The following is a 16,008-nucleotide window of genomic DNA, read 5'->3' as shown; positions in this document are numbered from 1 at the left end:
AAAGGATGTACTGAGACAACAACACTCTTCTACCCTTTCTTAAGACATGCGCCGTTTTGGGGTTTTTTATACTTCGTGGATTCCGGTTGACCGAATATGAAGGAAATAAACGTAATCGGGCCCAACATGCAACTTACTCAATATGGCTAATCAATCTCCCTTACCTTTCGCACCGTATAATTACCTTTGGCGAACAACAGTGTTCACTTGCTTCATTGCTCTATTCCAAACAGTTGCGTTCTTCTTCAAAACATCTCGACGGTGGGGCGTGTAAAAAATTAAACAACATAGTAAGTGCGTCAAAATACAAAGGTTCTTTAAAGGGTTGGCTTTTTAGGCAAGAGGGTCCTATAGTAAACACCCCAAGATAACCAGAAGAACCCCAAGATAATCATACAAGTCCAGTTGTCATGCAACGTGATATATAATGTTATATATCATTTTACATATATTTTCCTTCTTGTAGTGATAAACTTCATGGAGTTAGTCAAAATGATTACGTTTATTTCCTTCATGTTTGAAATTAATCGGATTTTCAGAGCTTAAACTGTGAATACGAAAAATGAATACGAACAAGGGAAACAAAAGAGTGCTAGTGTCTCAACATCAGAGTAATTTTTTCTTCTTTTCAAACATCAATAATTCCAATTGCAAATCAATAATGCCATTGACGGACGGTCCTTCTATAAACGGTCGTATTCAGGCTGAACAGAGAACTTATATAATCATATAAGTATACTCTGGTTTACCTTCGTATTGGTCTAAAATTAGACTAATACGAATTCGATATTTTTCGTTGCGTGCGCGTCGACCATGCTAATTGCAGTTTGTTGCTTTCATTTGAACGCTTTATCTGCCGCAGTTGCCGTTAAGGTGGTCTTATATACAAAATATAAAGATTTTATATCTATCGTTTTTCTAAGCAAACGAAAAATCACAGTTCTTCGATTAAATTTTTTAAAACTAACTGGATACATTTTTCAGGGATACTTATACACTGTACACATATTTTTTTCGGATATGAACTAAATAGTTGTATCTCGGTGAGATGCAGTAAAATGGTGACGATTTTTGTCCTGGCGATAAAAGATGCCCCCCTTCTCTTTTTTGACTGAGAATAACGTGGATAGTATTATTGCATCGAAACATTTTCATATTTTTCAAAAGGAAAAAGTATAAGACCACCTTAAGTCGTTAAAATTCACACGCAAGTGACAAATGTAGGAATGTTTGATCGAGAAAGCTCGAAAAAGCCGTCATAGAGTTGTGAGAAATTTGCTGTTATCATGCATTTTCGTAGCCTGCTCCCAGGACACATAGAGCTGTGAGAAATTTGCTGTTATCATGCATTTTTGTAGCCTGTACCAGACTGAATTTTAATTTGCCGCTGAATTTTCGTAAAGGGTGAAATGGAATGTCACTTGATGTGTGAATATACTAGGTTAGACCACCAGGAGGATCGGAAAATAAATCATGCACTACATTAATCATGCATTACTCTAATAAATATACCTATAGTATGTACCTCAACCAGCTTCTGCTTGTACACCCGTCTCGTCGTCCATCATCTGATCCTGCGATGCATAAATCTTTCAACATCTGATCCTGCGACGATCCTTCATCATCTGATCCTGCGACGATCCTTCATCATCTGATCCTGCGACGATCCTTCATCATCTGATCATTTAACGTAGATACAAAAATAGATACTGAATTCGTTACTTTCATTAATTTCCAAGAGAGAAATGCCACTTATGTATAAAGCATTCGGGATAAAATGATCACTCAAAACACGATTGTATACCTTCAACATCTCCTACGACACTCGTCCAAGGCCTTCGCATCGCGCACGCGAATACAAAATGTCATGCATGTTTTGTAGGAAATATTCATTGTTTTCTTCATGCTCCTGAGAAAACTAAAACACTCAACAATTATCTCCTTCTAGAAATACAATTTCTCATGCATTTTCATGTTTTAGGCGCTCTGTGAGCAATATTTTTGTTCCGGACTATTGTCGTTCAAGATGGAGAAACTACAAGTGATGGGGCCCCAGAATCACTTGTATTAACTCCGCATGCACTTGACACGACCAGGTTAACCCATGCAAAAACCGCAATCCGAAAAGTTGAAAATCAAGGAGGAAAACAGAAGAGTGTTCAGCATGTCTCAGTCAAAAAAAACCAAACCATGCATATTTTACTCAAGCATATTTTCACCGAAATCGAGTTTTTGTATTTGCGTGCGTACATGTCCCAAGGCAGCTCCGACGTCTCTTGGTTGCGATGTTTCTGTAAAAATAGAAAACCTCGGTAAAACAAGAAATTCACGGGCAATAAAGCCTAGTTAAACTGAGATGTTTTCAGAGTATTTTTTTGTTTTGTGATAAAACTAATTGTCGTTGGAAGCAAAGGGGAACCACTACAGCACGATAAGATACTTTGGAAGTAGAGAACTACAATATATAATCAGCACATGTCACGTTTGTATAAGGTACGAGTCTTTCCTGTCTAAACATAAGGCTCTAAGGAACGAGTATTCACGATGCGACAACCGCGTCGCATTGCTCCAGCCGGTAAAGTTTCAGGCCATTTATATGAAAAAATTCAGGATAAAATGATAAAAACTATACTTGATTAAAACTATATTTTAGTTTCGCATAACGGCAACGTGCAGTACAAACGTATTTCTTCAAATCACAAATGCAAAATATACTAATACAGAGGGTATAAAACCCCACAATTTTAAAAATTCAGAGGCAGAGGCCTACGATAGCTTGTTTTTGTAAATGAGCGAGTATTTATTTAATAATTTTATATCGCACGGTATATTTTAATAAAAAAATACCTATTATTCGTTGCGAGCAAGCGTTTGTGTTTCGCCTTCCCCATCTTTCGGCGCCGTAGTTCGTTCTGAAATGAAATAAGCAAAGAAACACAAAATCAGGTAACAGCTCACTTGCATTTCACATTTTCAATCAAAATATACAAGATATAGCAGTGAAAACAGTCGGCAAGAATATGCCTGCATTCGCTAATGTCTTCTGGCTATTCAATTCAACACGCCGGGCGATGAATTAATTTGCAAAGCCAAAGATCAAGCGACAAGCCAACAGATCTTTCAACCAAGATGACAAAATATGTACCTGCATGAGCAAAGATTCTTCCAACCTTTCACTATATACTTCCTCGAGTAAGCTTTCCTTTTCCGAAACTACCAAGTCTGACTTCGACGTCGAATCCACCCACCTTTTATCACCCGAAAAACATTCCGATGGACAATGCACTTTACAGATCGATGCACTTAACAGTAAGGCCTGTTTCAAACCTCGTGCTTCTCATTTGCCGAACGCATAAACAACAATGGATAATGATCAATTGTTGTTTTAAATTCGTTTGGCACAGTACAGGGTGTCCCAAAAAAAAACGCAACACTTAAATATGCAGAACATTAATACAGCTCTAAAGCGCAATAGATAAGCACCTCTGGGAATTGAAAATGGCTCTTAATCCTTCATTTAAATTGCTAAAAGTAATTTTAGCTGAACTATGGTGCAAACCCGAACAATATTAATATTCTTGCATACTTATAAGTGGTTGCGTTTTTTTTGAAGCACTTCCCTGCTACAGTTTGACAGATTTGGAGTCTCGATTCGAGGCAATATGTTTTGCATATTTCTATTGCCTTTGCAAGGATTAGCATCAATGGGGATCTTTGATACAGGGTGTATAAAAAAAGACCTTTAGAAATCAATCTATTGTTATCATTTAAATGACCATCACTGTGGTAAGCCAATGGATGTATGAAATATTGCCAGCTTTATGCATATATTACATATCTTTGTTACAAGCACAAAAGCCTTTCTGCTCCTTCTGATAACTTCTAAAAGCAATATTCTGCACAATAATTCATGGTCAAAAGAGCTTTTATCGTGCAGATTTATATAAAGACGTAAAGTACAGCTGTGGTACAAAACCGTTGGTTTGTTGATCGAAATCCACCGGTGAAAAGCACAACCTGGCTTGAACAACGCCGGTGCGAAATAATTCGTGCCATGCATTAGATTTTATTCGATTGTGCATGTTTGCAACCCGTGGGCTTAGGAAATTGATCAGGCATTTAAATTATAATAGTTAATTTCTTATGATCTTTTTTTATACACCCTGTATAATTAAAGTGCGAACTGTGTTTTTCAATACTCAAGAAAGAATGTGGCTTTGGTTTGTCAGGTTGACAGGTTAGGAAAAATACTGTAAAAACAAAATCTTGTTTTATTGAAAACCAGGATGGAAATGGCATTTTTTATGCTTTGGATCGCGGTTGGTCAGTGGTAACTACCATGAGCAAAGGAACCAGTGGTGGCGTGATGATGTCAATCTGCCAAGCCAAAAATGTTTTTGCTTCAAAAGATTGGGGGAAAAGTTGGAGCACTTCCTCTGAGAATTATTATATAGTTCAGTGGGGCCACCACTGTGGGGAGGGGAGGGGTGGGAGAGTGACGCCCATAACCTGTAACTCCGATGGATTGCTCACGTCCGAAGTCTCATAAAAACAGGACAAGATCGTGAACCACAATTTTTATTTTACGTAAATATGTGCGATATAAATTATAGGTGCAAAGCACAAGCTTTTTGTTACACGAACGAACGAATGAGTGTAGAGAATGAAGCTTCTCGTCTAAGAGCATCGTGAAAACTGAATGGCTAACGATGTATTCCCGACATTTTAACCACAACTAATCAATGCCAGTAAAAAACATTATCTCGGCAAGGTTTACGATAATCGGCGACGATCAATTGTCTGTGATCAATGAACAGTACCACAAACAGTAGAAACTTCTGGAGCCAGTTGTATAAAAGACTAGTTAACTTTTAACTGTATTTAAGGAAAGAATTGGCCAATCAGAATTGCATATTTCTGAGTTAATAGGAATTTAACAATTCAAAATGTAGTTAACGAGTTTTATACAACCACCGGCATCTGATAATTAAAGCTCTCTGGCTCGGTTTCATTGAGTGTTATCATAAAGTAGATCAACCGACCCCAGTATTGACCGTCACCTAATATAACACTCAAGAAAACCCAGCAATGTTTATGTACAGTTCAAATTATAATACAGTTCCCTCAGATTCTGTCACAGACTCGGTCCTATATTCGTCGGTCGCACTAGCGTCAAACGTCTCATTAGTATGCAAACGTTCTTGTTCTCTTCGCCGCTTGTTAACATGTCTCTCTCGTGATCTTGGCGGCTTATCACGAGACAACTTATGTTTTCGCCTCCCTGGGAAATATTGTTCATTTAGTTTGATTTGCAGTGACTGAGGATTCTCATGCGTAGAATTACTGTCAAGTAGTTCCTCCCCAGTGCCCTGGTAGAGATATGTCTTCGTATTAGAGAAAGGAAAAGTATTACGATGATTTGACGTTGAAGCTAATGAGCTGGTACTGCTGTTCATCGAACACACTCCCGACGAATGACGGCCATCATAGGATCCATCACGATGTTCCTTACTCGAACCACTTTCGGAACATGATGTTTGTAAGTCGGAAGGTGCACGGGAATCCGAAGACGTCACGTACGTTGACGAAGACCGAGGTGACTCATTTGGTTCATTCTCCGTCATTTGCACATAGTCCCGGTTGTCTGGATCTGTAGCAGCGTATGAATCAAGAACTACAGTCCCGGACGTTTTGTGACGCATAAAACAGGGGCATCCTCTGCGTGTGATTATGTGTAATATTGCCATGGAGATCAAGGTTGCTAGAACCATTGTACACGCGGCTGTGAATATCACTGCACTAACTAGGGTCTTGTGAGTTATATTTTCATCTCCTAAAAAAATTATAGGAATTACTCAAAAATTCGTTTGGTCAACAATTATTGTCTATTTTTAGAATAAATTTGAACGCGCATTTTCCAGATTGCTTTGGAATAATGATTCCTGAAGCTCGCTAAAACTGCGAGGTCAACCGTCGGATGTTTTGTCTATATATGCTCACGGCCACGGTTTCTCTCGAACATCTATCTCTTTTTTAATGAAGTCTGTATCTATGCAATACACTTTGTTTTCTGTGTATTTTACCCAACTGATGACTTTTCACGGGATATTTTATGAAAACGTTGTTTCCATGCATGTATCTACTTGATTGTTCAGCACTCCCAAGCTCTCTGAACATGATACTGTCATTCTTAAACTGTTCTCGAGTTAAGGTAATTTTCACCCGTTTAATCCAATTGTTATGACAAGAGACAGCACTCAGTTGATAAAAAATGTTTGGAAAAGAATTTGGGTTGGTTTACATACCTGATGAATCAGACTTTTCCCTGAAATCTTTAACGACTTTTAACTGACTACTCATTTCAACAGACCCTTCATCGTTAGACACCAGACATTTGTAGTTCCCAGTGTCCGCATAGCCTGCATTTAGTATGATGAGATGTTGAGCATTTTGTTCCAATCGAAGTTGCAGGTTACTTGATGTAAAATCAAGTATTTTACCATCCTTGTACCAAGTGTATTTTGGTCTTGGCCAAGCATTCGCTGCACATACAAAAACTGCTGCGTCATTAATCAGGATCACTTTGTCTAACATTTGGTGCATAGCCACTGGTTTGCCTGTAAAATTGTAAAGGGTTTGCCTATTTAAATGATGGATTTTATCTTTTGTGATAAGAATCAAACGCTGACACACAGTGTATTATTATTATTACCCGCAGAACGGAAGGAAGGCACTGATGGAATTCCACTTTTTGTGCAAGTGAAAAGTGTTAAAAAAAATAAAGTTATACCTATGACATTCAGTGTGAAAGTCGTATTTATCACGCCAGCTTCACTTCTTGCAAAACATCGATACAAACCAACATCGCTGTGTGATACATTTCGTATTATAAAGGTGAAACCATTCAAATCATACTGCCTTCGAAAATGCGGGACTTTCACTTTTCTGAAATATATTTCTGGTTCTGGATGACCGCTGGCAGAACAATTAAAATGAATATCATCGCCAAGATTAGTTACCAGATCCCCAGGTGTACTCGTAAATTTGGGAGAAACTATGAAAGAAAAAAGATTCAATTAACCTTGAATTAAAATTTTATACTCTGGCAATAAATAAACGTCATATTTTCTCAGAAAGAAATCCCAGTAGAGTTAGTGAAAATGACAAAATGATGAAATACTATAAAACAAGGTGCCACAAATTACCATAAATGCGTAGTCTTGCAGTGCGTGATGGGATACGTTCTTTCCCAGCGATAACAACACATTGATATGCTCCACTATCTTTGGCATCAGTGACGTCATTCAAGTACAAGATACTCTTATAGAACACAAACTTATCTTCCACCTGAGACGTAAAGTTTGAATTATTTAGTCTGAAGCCCACACAAACAATGATGTTCAACCGTCTTTGAATCTTTCATAGGAACAAACCACGAAAGCTGACTAACTACTTGGGAAAATTAGACCGTTTAGCAGCCTGGGCGGATTCAGTCTTAGTCAAAATAAATTACAACAGATCATATTTGGATATATTTCAAACAAAAATGCCTTAACATAATTTCATTCGTAAATTTAAATTCTAAAATATTCATATAGGTATTATCGTGAGCAAATTCTAAAATATTCATAAGCATTGGTATTTAGATACTTTAAATTTAAAATTTGGTGCTTTATTAATTTATTTTGACTAACGCTGCATGGGACGCTGCTGACGTTCGGGATATTTTCTAAAAAACCAAGGAAGCAGCTGAGCTTGGCTTCGAGCTTGGCAGTGCATGTCAGTACTCAGTAGTCTTATCAAATGTGGTTTAAGCAACCGCCGAAATAGACACAAAAAACCATTCTTACGTAGGGTCGAAACGTCAAAACGTCATCTTCTATGACGATTTTTTGTGTACCTGGATTAAATAAATAAAGTATTGTAGTCTTACCTGAGTATATATCGTGGATTTGTCCATATCAATATTTTTCATATTTTTCTGCCAGAGTATTTTTATCCCTTGCAACGAGCCATTCTTGACTGTACAACTCAGTCGTACATCATCTCCTTTCATAGCAATCTGGGATTCGGGATGCTGATATATCTCAGGACGGGATGAGTCTAGAGTTTTAAAAATCTCATTTATAAACATGAGCCAATTGTGTTTAGCGCACTGACGTATACTAGATTTAGTCAGTGGTTCAGCTCTAATACAGGTCAGTGGTTCAGCCTCTGGTATTACTAGTGGCAGTGCATGCGTTTCATTTATTCCAACTGCGCATGTAGAGTGTATTTGCATAACATATTAATATGGAAGACAGTTGCGTGAAAATTTTAGCATTATTTTACCACTATCGACACACAAGAGTATTTTAGCAGTTGTTAATATAATACTGACCACACATTAGATCTTTCGTGGGTATCTTTGTAAACTCGATGCCAGATAATTTCTTTGGTCGATTACAAGTAAACCCAATTGAACGAGAAAAACTTTTGGTTTTTAACCACTGAGAAAACCAACGTAACTTACAACCGCAATACAACACCTTACTGTTTAGTTGTCTAGATAATATAGATAAATAGAAATATAATGGAATTCATTAATTAATCTGGACTCCCCCTGACACAAAATATATATGATTCAAGTACTTACAAATCTTTTAGTTTTTGTAGTGAGGTAAAAGCGTTTTTCGTTATCTCTATGATAGGATTATTCTTTAAATCTCTATAAAACAATATTTCTCGTCAGACGTCAGCGATCAAATTCTATTCGCAAACAAGATTAAAACCTGATAACTTACATTTCTTCCAAAGTTTGCAATTTTTCAAATGTGGATTTCTCCACAAGCGACAGCCTATTACCACTGAGATCCCTAAAAAACAGTAATTTAAAACCAATAATTCAAAATATGACATTGCATGATGGTATGTATACGACCGAAGTAAATACCATACTTACAAAATTTTCAGTTGTTGAAGGTGGGGGCTTTTAGAACCACCATAAGAAATGTCAAATATTTCGTTTAAACTAAAATTTCTAAAGACGTAAAAAAGAAGTGAAATCAATTAAACATTGAAAACCAAACAGTCATAATAGTTGTTACAGTATTTGAAGTACAGTACTGTATAAATAACCATAATAAGTTAATAACCATAATATAACCATTATATTACTGTGTGAAAAACTTCGAATTATTAATACCATCGCAAATTGTTGTCTTGTTTTATAAAACTCATATCTTAAGTTTACAAGTTGTTGCTTTTTGGAGCATGTTTCTTCCTATATTAGAGTGTAACTTAATTTATAGATAACTTACAAAGTGTTTAACTCATTCAAATTCAGAAAGTTGCCTCCGTCTCCAAAGCTAGCGTCACCAGCAAATAAAACACGCTTTAGCTTGTTTTGAGCTAAATTTCTAATAAGGAAAAATACAATTAGGAACTAATTCATCAACTTAGAACTGCAGAAGCACATTATTTTGATGGTGGATTTCTTACATGTATTTCAACATGTGACAACAGTTTGCCTTCCAACTCTCAGCGGAGATATTAACAATCTTGTTGTTCTGAAGATATCTGAAAGAAAAAGAAATTCAAAAATTAAACATTATGAAAATGATTTTGTCAAAAAAACCCCCGACAAATAACTCACAAATATTCCAAACTAAGCATTCCAAACATCCATTTTTTCTCAACACTTTCGAGTAAGTTTCCATTCAAATATCTAAAACGAATATCAATTATATAAATGCTACATTTGTTTTAAAGAAAGAAGAATAAAAATAACAAGTTTTCTATCTTATTTTCTTTCAAATGACGAAACAACTTACAAGTGCTTTAGTTTCAGTTTCGTGAACGCAGCAATTTCGAAGGTTTTGATTCTATTATTAGATAGTTTCCTAGAAAGATTGGACAACATATAATTAATATACAGCATAACACATGGCATAGGTCTCATTAGATTCGACATCAAACTACGTAGGCACACTGTTTCGTAAAAGCATGTGAAAAATATGGTGAAACCCATTTTTCGTATAGGCGCATGAATGTAAATCTAAACATATTACTTTTAATTAATGACCCCCAAAAAACGAGGTTATATATCATGTACACATATGATATAACGACTTGTAAAGGTGAAAATCCAGTCATGCCAAGGCCATGATTCAATCATAAAGTATTAGTGTAAATTGTACTTACAAAACTTCAACAGCAGGGACCATATTTGAAAGAGCGAAACTTTTAAGCGTATTAAGTTGGTTGCTACTCAAATCCCTAAAAAGAATAACATACTAATGCTAAAGCAGAGAATGGTTACCAGGCCTGTAGCTCAGGCACAGATGAGATATGGATCTATATCCATCAGCAGCTGAGGAAAGCTGGGGGGGGGGGCAATGTCCCTGTTTGAAAAGAAAATTGACATGATGCAGCTACCAGACTACCAGAATGCACCAAAAAAGCAACCATCAGCAATTTTTTTAGCAAAAAATCACTTACTTAATTAATTAACTCATTTTCTAGTTTTTAAAATAATGAAACTTGATTTTGATTTTTTAAAATAATGAAATCCAAACATGATTTTGATCTGACAACCATTTTGCCTGCTTGTCTTGTGTTCAAGAATATTAATGACAAATAATTTAATTTGGTTACTTACAATATTTTTAAAGATGGACACATAATATGTGGCAATTCTGTTAGATTATTTCCATCAAGTTGCCTAGTTGAAGAATAAAGAATAATAAAGATAAAGCAGATATATGTAGAAGTATTGCTTACCAAAAATCATCCACTACAGTCTGTTTCATCCGTATACAAATCTTCAGGTGGTGAAGATTGAAACCACCTGAAGATTCTTATACATATGAAACAGACAGTAGTGGACCATTTAAATTAAAGTATGCCGATTGGGTAAGAATAATAGAAGCACATGCAATAAAAAAATTACATGTAGATATACTAACAATGTTTGCAAACTTTGAAGATCTTCAAATGCAGTAGGAGATATAATTACAATTTCATTCTTGCTCAGATATCTAGAAAATTTTAAATATTGTGCAATTGAGTTCTGAGGCATAACAAACTATGTAAATGTTTTTCATGATGGAGTTGAGTTTAGTCATTCATCCGACTAGATTGTAAATTTGTAAAGTAAAATGATTACAACTTACAATTCTGTTAGACTTGTAATATCTTTGAAAGTTTCATTGCCAATACTTTGAATTAGATTTTGACTGAAATCCCTAATTATTTAAAAATACAATAATAAATGACAAATTGAACAAAACCAGTAAACACTGTTGACAACAAAACTATAAAACTAATGGTGTTCACAAATAAACACATGTCACACTCACAGTTTGGTGAACTGACTCCAATTTCCATATAGTGATTTCAATTTATTTCCCTTTCTGAAGATAGAAGTATAAACAAAGTAAAATTAAAATGATTACAAATTCTGTAGACCATCATCTAACGTTAAAAAAATTAACACCATATTTTATTCTTTCTGATTATCATTGAGCTATAAACTTACAGATGTAATACATCTAGAGATTTTGGAAACTTCCCAAGATCAGCTACATTTGAAATGTCATTATCATTTAGATTTCTGGAACAGGAAACACGTTAAAACTGGATTAAAAACATTGAATCAAAAAAAGTTATATGAAAATCATGAGATAGGAGAAACTTGTGTGCCTTACAATTCAATCAAATTTGGAAATTTCAGAAAAGTTCCATCCTGAAATGACGTTAACTTGTTGCCACTGAGGTCTCTAAACAAAACATAATTTGGAAAACATCATAACGGGGTTGTTGGTTGTACATGTAAGCAGTGTAAGTAGTCTATCTATTATTTCAACAAATTCAAAATGTGAAAAATCCCGGTTAGGCTTTCAACTCTGTGCTCCGTAGTTGTTTAGGTTTAAAACACTCAAATAAGTGAAATAACAGAGACGGTTTGATGATCGGTGGCCTAACAATTTTTAAATACTCTGCCTCGCGCAAAGAGATATTTATTTTCAACCAGTAGGTGAAATTACTTTAGATTAGCCTGGGAATATCTGATTAACACTGTTAAGACGGAATTCCTGGCGTGCTGCAACCATAATTTTTATACGTATGTAGACAATTATTGACAATTATACGACCAAACAAGATTAGAGATGAACAGGAGAATAACGAAAACAACAATAAAAGGCAGTTTTAGATTGTTTCTGGATGTAGTCCTAGGATTTATATGCTGAGGTACTGATTTTGGAAAATTCTCCAGTTTTCATCCTTTCCAAACAAAATCGTTTTTTAATCTCTTGGCAATGTCAATGGTGTTTTTCTTTGGGGCACTTGAAACTGATTTATGTTTGCATTCAATGGAGAAAAAAATTCGTACAAGTTGGATGATGGAGTTAAAATTATACAGCCCTCAATAAATAAGCTCCGATTAGCATATGCCGCCATTTTTGGTGTACTTTTTTTTTAAATCGTGAGCGTAAGATCTCGTAACGAGTTTCTTTAATCTATTCTTCAAACGGTCTATTGATTCTAAAAAAATGCTTTCATGTTGTTGTCATTTTTAAACCCATTGGAAGTACCTAATTTGAAAATAATTCTATTTTACATCCAAAACACGTCAGTTCTGAAAAAATAGTCATTTCTGCTTGCCAGACATGCAAGAGCCTGCCGAGGGATAGTAAACATGATCAAATATTTGTCAAAAAATTGCAATAGATAATCGCTTTATACCACGCAAAACCTTTTATAGCGAAAATCTATGCCCCGAAGCCCTATTTAGAATTTGACGTAAAACAGGCAAATGTTCCATATTATGGAATTAGAACCTCGAACGAAATCATCGAACGAACGCTTTGGAATGTACACGGGTAATGCCATAATGCGATTATTCAAATACGATTGATTGGAAAAATATAGCGTTCCAACTGAGTTCAGAATTCTTATGGTTAACACGGGGGAAGGACACCCTACCGGTTCAATTGTCACAGAGGACCATCTAATTAAATAAAATAACAAAGTGTTTGGTTCAAAATTAATACTCTAGTTGTAAGATATAAACAAAATGATTTATAAGAAAACGTTCGTTATTTGACATACGGAAACACGTATAGGATCATTGATGGATTACTTTGAAAAAACGCGAGGGGACCGTGGTTAATATGACCTCCCATAGAGATAAGACACGCAGAAGGATGGTTTAGGAACGGTTTATAGATGGCGAAAATTAGATGCCCATAGTCCACGTGTTGAATATTTTAAAAGCAGAGATTAGTGTATTTCAGTCCAGTCAACGTAGCTATTTATCGTTTATAATACGATCGCGAAGTTTGTGTTATGTTCCAAGACAACCTCAGGAAAGTATTAGTGAACGTTGAAAGGAATTTAAAATTAAAGACTCGTCAACAAGCTGTGAATGACTTAATTCAAGCACAGTTCCTCTTACAAAATTCATGACTTTCGTTGTCATGCAAACTATCCTACGGCATTTAGAAACATAAATCGGAAAATCAACGACACAGAACAAACCTATTTATCAAATCAACCTTTTGGGTTATTCGTATAATGTTTGTGTGGAAAATTAACGAGTTAGTCGACAAATTATTGGATATTTATATAACTCTTTGTGATAAAAAGCACTCTAAAACTATGTTCTCAAATATTGGAACAGGAAACATAAATCTTTAGAAAACAGAGCTCAAAATATTTCAAACATCTACGCTCCTACCGGCTTGCTTTTTATTCTTACCTACACAGCACGAACTCTAAAGAATATTTATAAAGTATCTTTATTAATACGGCAAATAAACCAACACATTGACATTGTTTACCAGCTGACAAATTCGGGCCATTTATACAGCGTGGAAGGGATAGTTTGTTTTTTATAAAATCAGTAACCTGCCAGTATCAGCTGTTGCTACATGAATTCAAAATTAAAACGAGTGCGACAAATGCGCCTCCATTCTCAGCGGGTGATGTCCAAATCTCAATATAGTCGGGCCTTTGACTTTCATAAAATAAAACGATGCACGATTGTGTACCAATTTCGAGCAACGAAAGCTCTAGACGCATTTAGCCATGTTTAATGCCACACTAAGAGGAATCATCGCTTCTAATTTGGCTTGTCATAACATTACAGCATATCAAAATAATAACCCTGCCGCAAATAAGGCCTCGTTTAGAAGAAAGCGGCAGCGAATAAATAGCTTTAAAATGGATTAATTTGCTTTTAAGAACGCCCCGAACGTACACTTAACACGACAGGCTATGTATAGGTGTAGTATTATATCATTTTCGGGTTGTTTTCTACCCCAATTTGTGTTATTGAAACACGAGTACATCTGCTTGCTCTATTTAATAAACGAAGCAAAAGGGACAAACGATAAGTGGACTGAAATATGATGTATAAAGGTTAAGCGAAGTGTGGAATAGAAGGCGGGCTTTGTACACTACTTAAATACTACACTGTATTGTCGAAAGAGAAAAGGGTTTTTAAAGCGTGTACGATAATTATTATAATGTAGCCATTGCTGTGTTGATTCAATTGACGAACCTATCTTGCGATAAGGTCGACCTCAAACATAGATAAGACATCAAACGCGTTGAAATTTCTTATCAAATACAACTCGTTTATTACAACATTCATTGCTCTCAAATACCCGAAGCCGATTAGTAATAAATTATTAAAAGGCTGACAACAACTTACAGCATTTTCGACTTGTATTTATTTAGCAAGGTATCATTCAAAACCAATAAATCGTATTCGTAAAACGATAAATCGTTCATAAAAGCGGTGGTGTATTTTCTTTTATAACCTCGCATGAACTTTTTCATGTTCTCGTTTTATGTGTTGATTTCTCGACTTTGAATGATATATGTCCCCACGAGCATGCATCTCATGTGAGACAAACATTAATTTACACAAGACAGTGAAAGTTGACACTGCAAATTAATGTATCAAGCAAACGTACGACAGATACACCAACATGAATGTGTATATATACACAATATATAAAAGAAAACCATGACATCAAATATCGAGAACGTTTGTACTTACAAATTTGTTACATCTTTTGGAAGCCATTTAGGAATTTGTAGCAAATTTCGTCGGCTACATTTGATATTCGTCCCTTCACACTGACAGACGGCTGGGCATAACTTTTGTGCAGAAAGTACAGTAAAGTAAACAGAATATAGCAACAGGAAAGTCCACATAGCGATGACCGATTATGATTTTATGGACAGTGTCTTTGCGAAGATATAAGAGTGTCTTCTTCTCACAACGGTGAAGCCGTAAGACTTCATTTGAGTCTCTCACAATGCCCAACACTGTTGGAAACTCAGCACAGGCAAACACATGCAGATCTCACAATTTGACTCCGCGTTCTAGAGCCTATCAAATCAAGGCTTCATACTGTGCGCGCTATACTCGTCACTCAAACGCATAATGCAACAAAATTGCACACAGGCTGGTGTTCTGCGATTTGATTGGCTAAGATCAGGGTGAGACGACAGATATTAAATGCGTGCATCACCAGTACATCAATTATGATAGCCGGGATATAAAAAAACTGAATTCTGATACTGAGGTCTGACAAATACTCATTTAACATTGGAAACGGAAGTATACAAGAAAAAAAACAAGAGTTATGATAGCTTAGCATTATTTTCAAGCATGTTTTAAAAATTGTGTAAACTGTGTTCATCAACCGCCACGTCTCCTCTCGTTTTTAGCAAATATAGCATTCGGAATTTTCTACCTTTCTGATAAATATCGTTGCTCCACAATAATAATATATTGATAAAAAACACTTTTTTTACCAAGAATAATTAATAATATTTAAAAAATGTGGGGTAGGATGGGAGAAAATTCGGTTGTCATGAGTGTTCTTCGCCGCGAGCTCCGTTTTAAATGTCTATGAAGTCACTGAATTCCTGCCCTTTGAGGAAATATGACAATTCTTAGTATCTTAGTACGCAACAAAGAAAAGTAAAAGACAGAAAAATGGGAGAAAT

General features: G+C 35.6%; 1 protein-coding gene across 1 annotated transcript; it reads right to left on the bottom strand.

Annotated features, from left to right (window-relative positions):
* Positions 1–4,572: 4,572 nt before the first annotated feature.
* Positions 4,573–15,420, bottom strand: LOC114537563 (leucine-rich repeats and immunoglobulin-like domains protein 2). The gene is made up of 21 exons (XM_028558619.1): positions 15,050–15,420; positions 11,688–11,759; positions 11,519–11,593; positions 11,340–11,393; positions 11,154–11,225; positions 10,947–11,018; positions 10,640–10,702; positions 10,183–10,257; positions 9,813–9,881; positions 9,635–9,706; positions 9,481–9,558; positions 9,300–9,398; positions 8,942–9,019; positions 8,784–8,855; positions 8,636–8,707; positions 8,381–8,544; positions 7,934–8,103; positions 7,206–7,347; positions 6,791–7,054; positions 6,306–6,617; positions 4,573–5,833 (listed from the first exon to the last, which is right to left on the bottom strand). Exons 1-21 carry the CDS (start codon positions 15,205–15,207, stop codon positions 5,109–5,111), a joined length of 2,958 nt encoding a protein of 985 aa, XP_028414420.1. The 5' UTR covers positions 15,208–15,420; the 3' UTR covers positions 4,573–5,108.
* Between the last annotated feature and the right edge of the window lie 588 nt (positions 15,421–16,008).

This window comes from Dendronephthya gigantea, unplaced genomic scaffold (assembly GCF_004324835.1).
Source record: "Dendronephthya gigantea isolate DGI-Jeju-01 unplaced genomic scaffold, DenGig_1.0 000160F, whole genome shotgun sequence".
Lineage (NCBI taxonomy): Eukaryota > Metazoa > Cnidaria > Anthozoa > Malacalcyonacea > Nephtheidae > Dendronephthya > Dendronephthya gigantea.
Note: the sequence above shows the minus strand (reverse complement) of the source record. Positions and strands in the feature narration are given on the sequence as shown.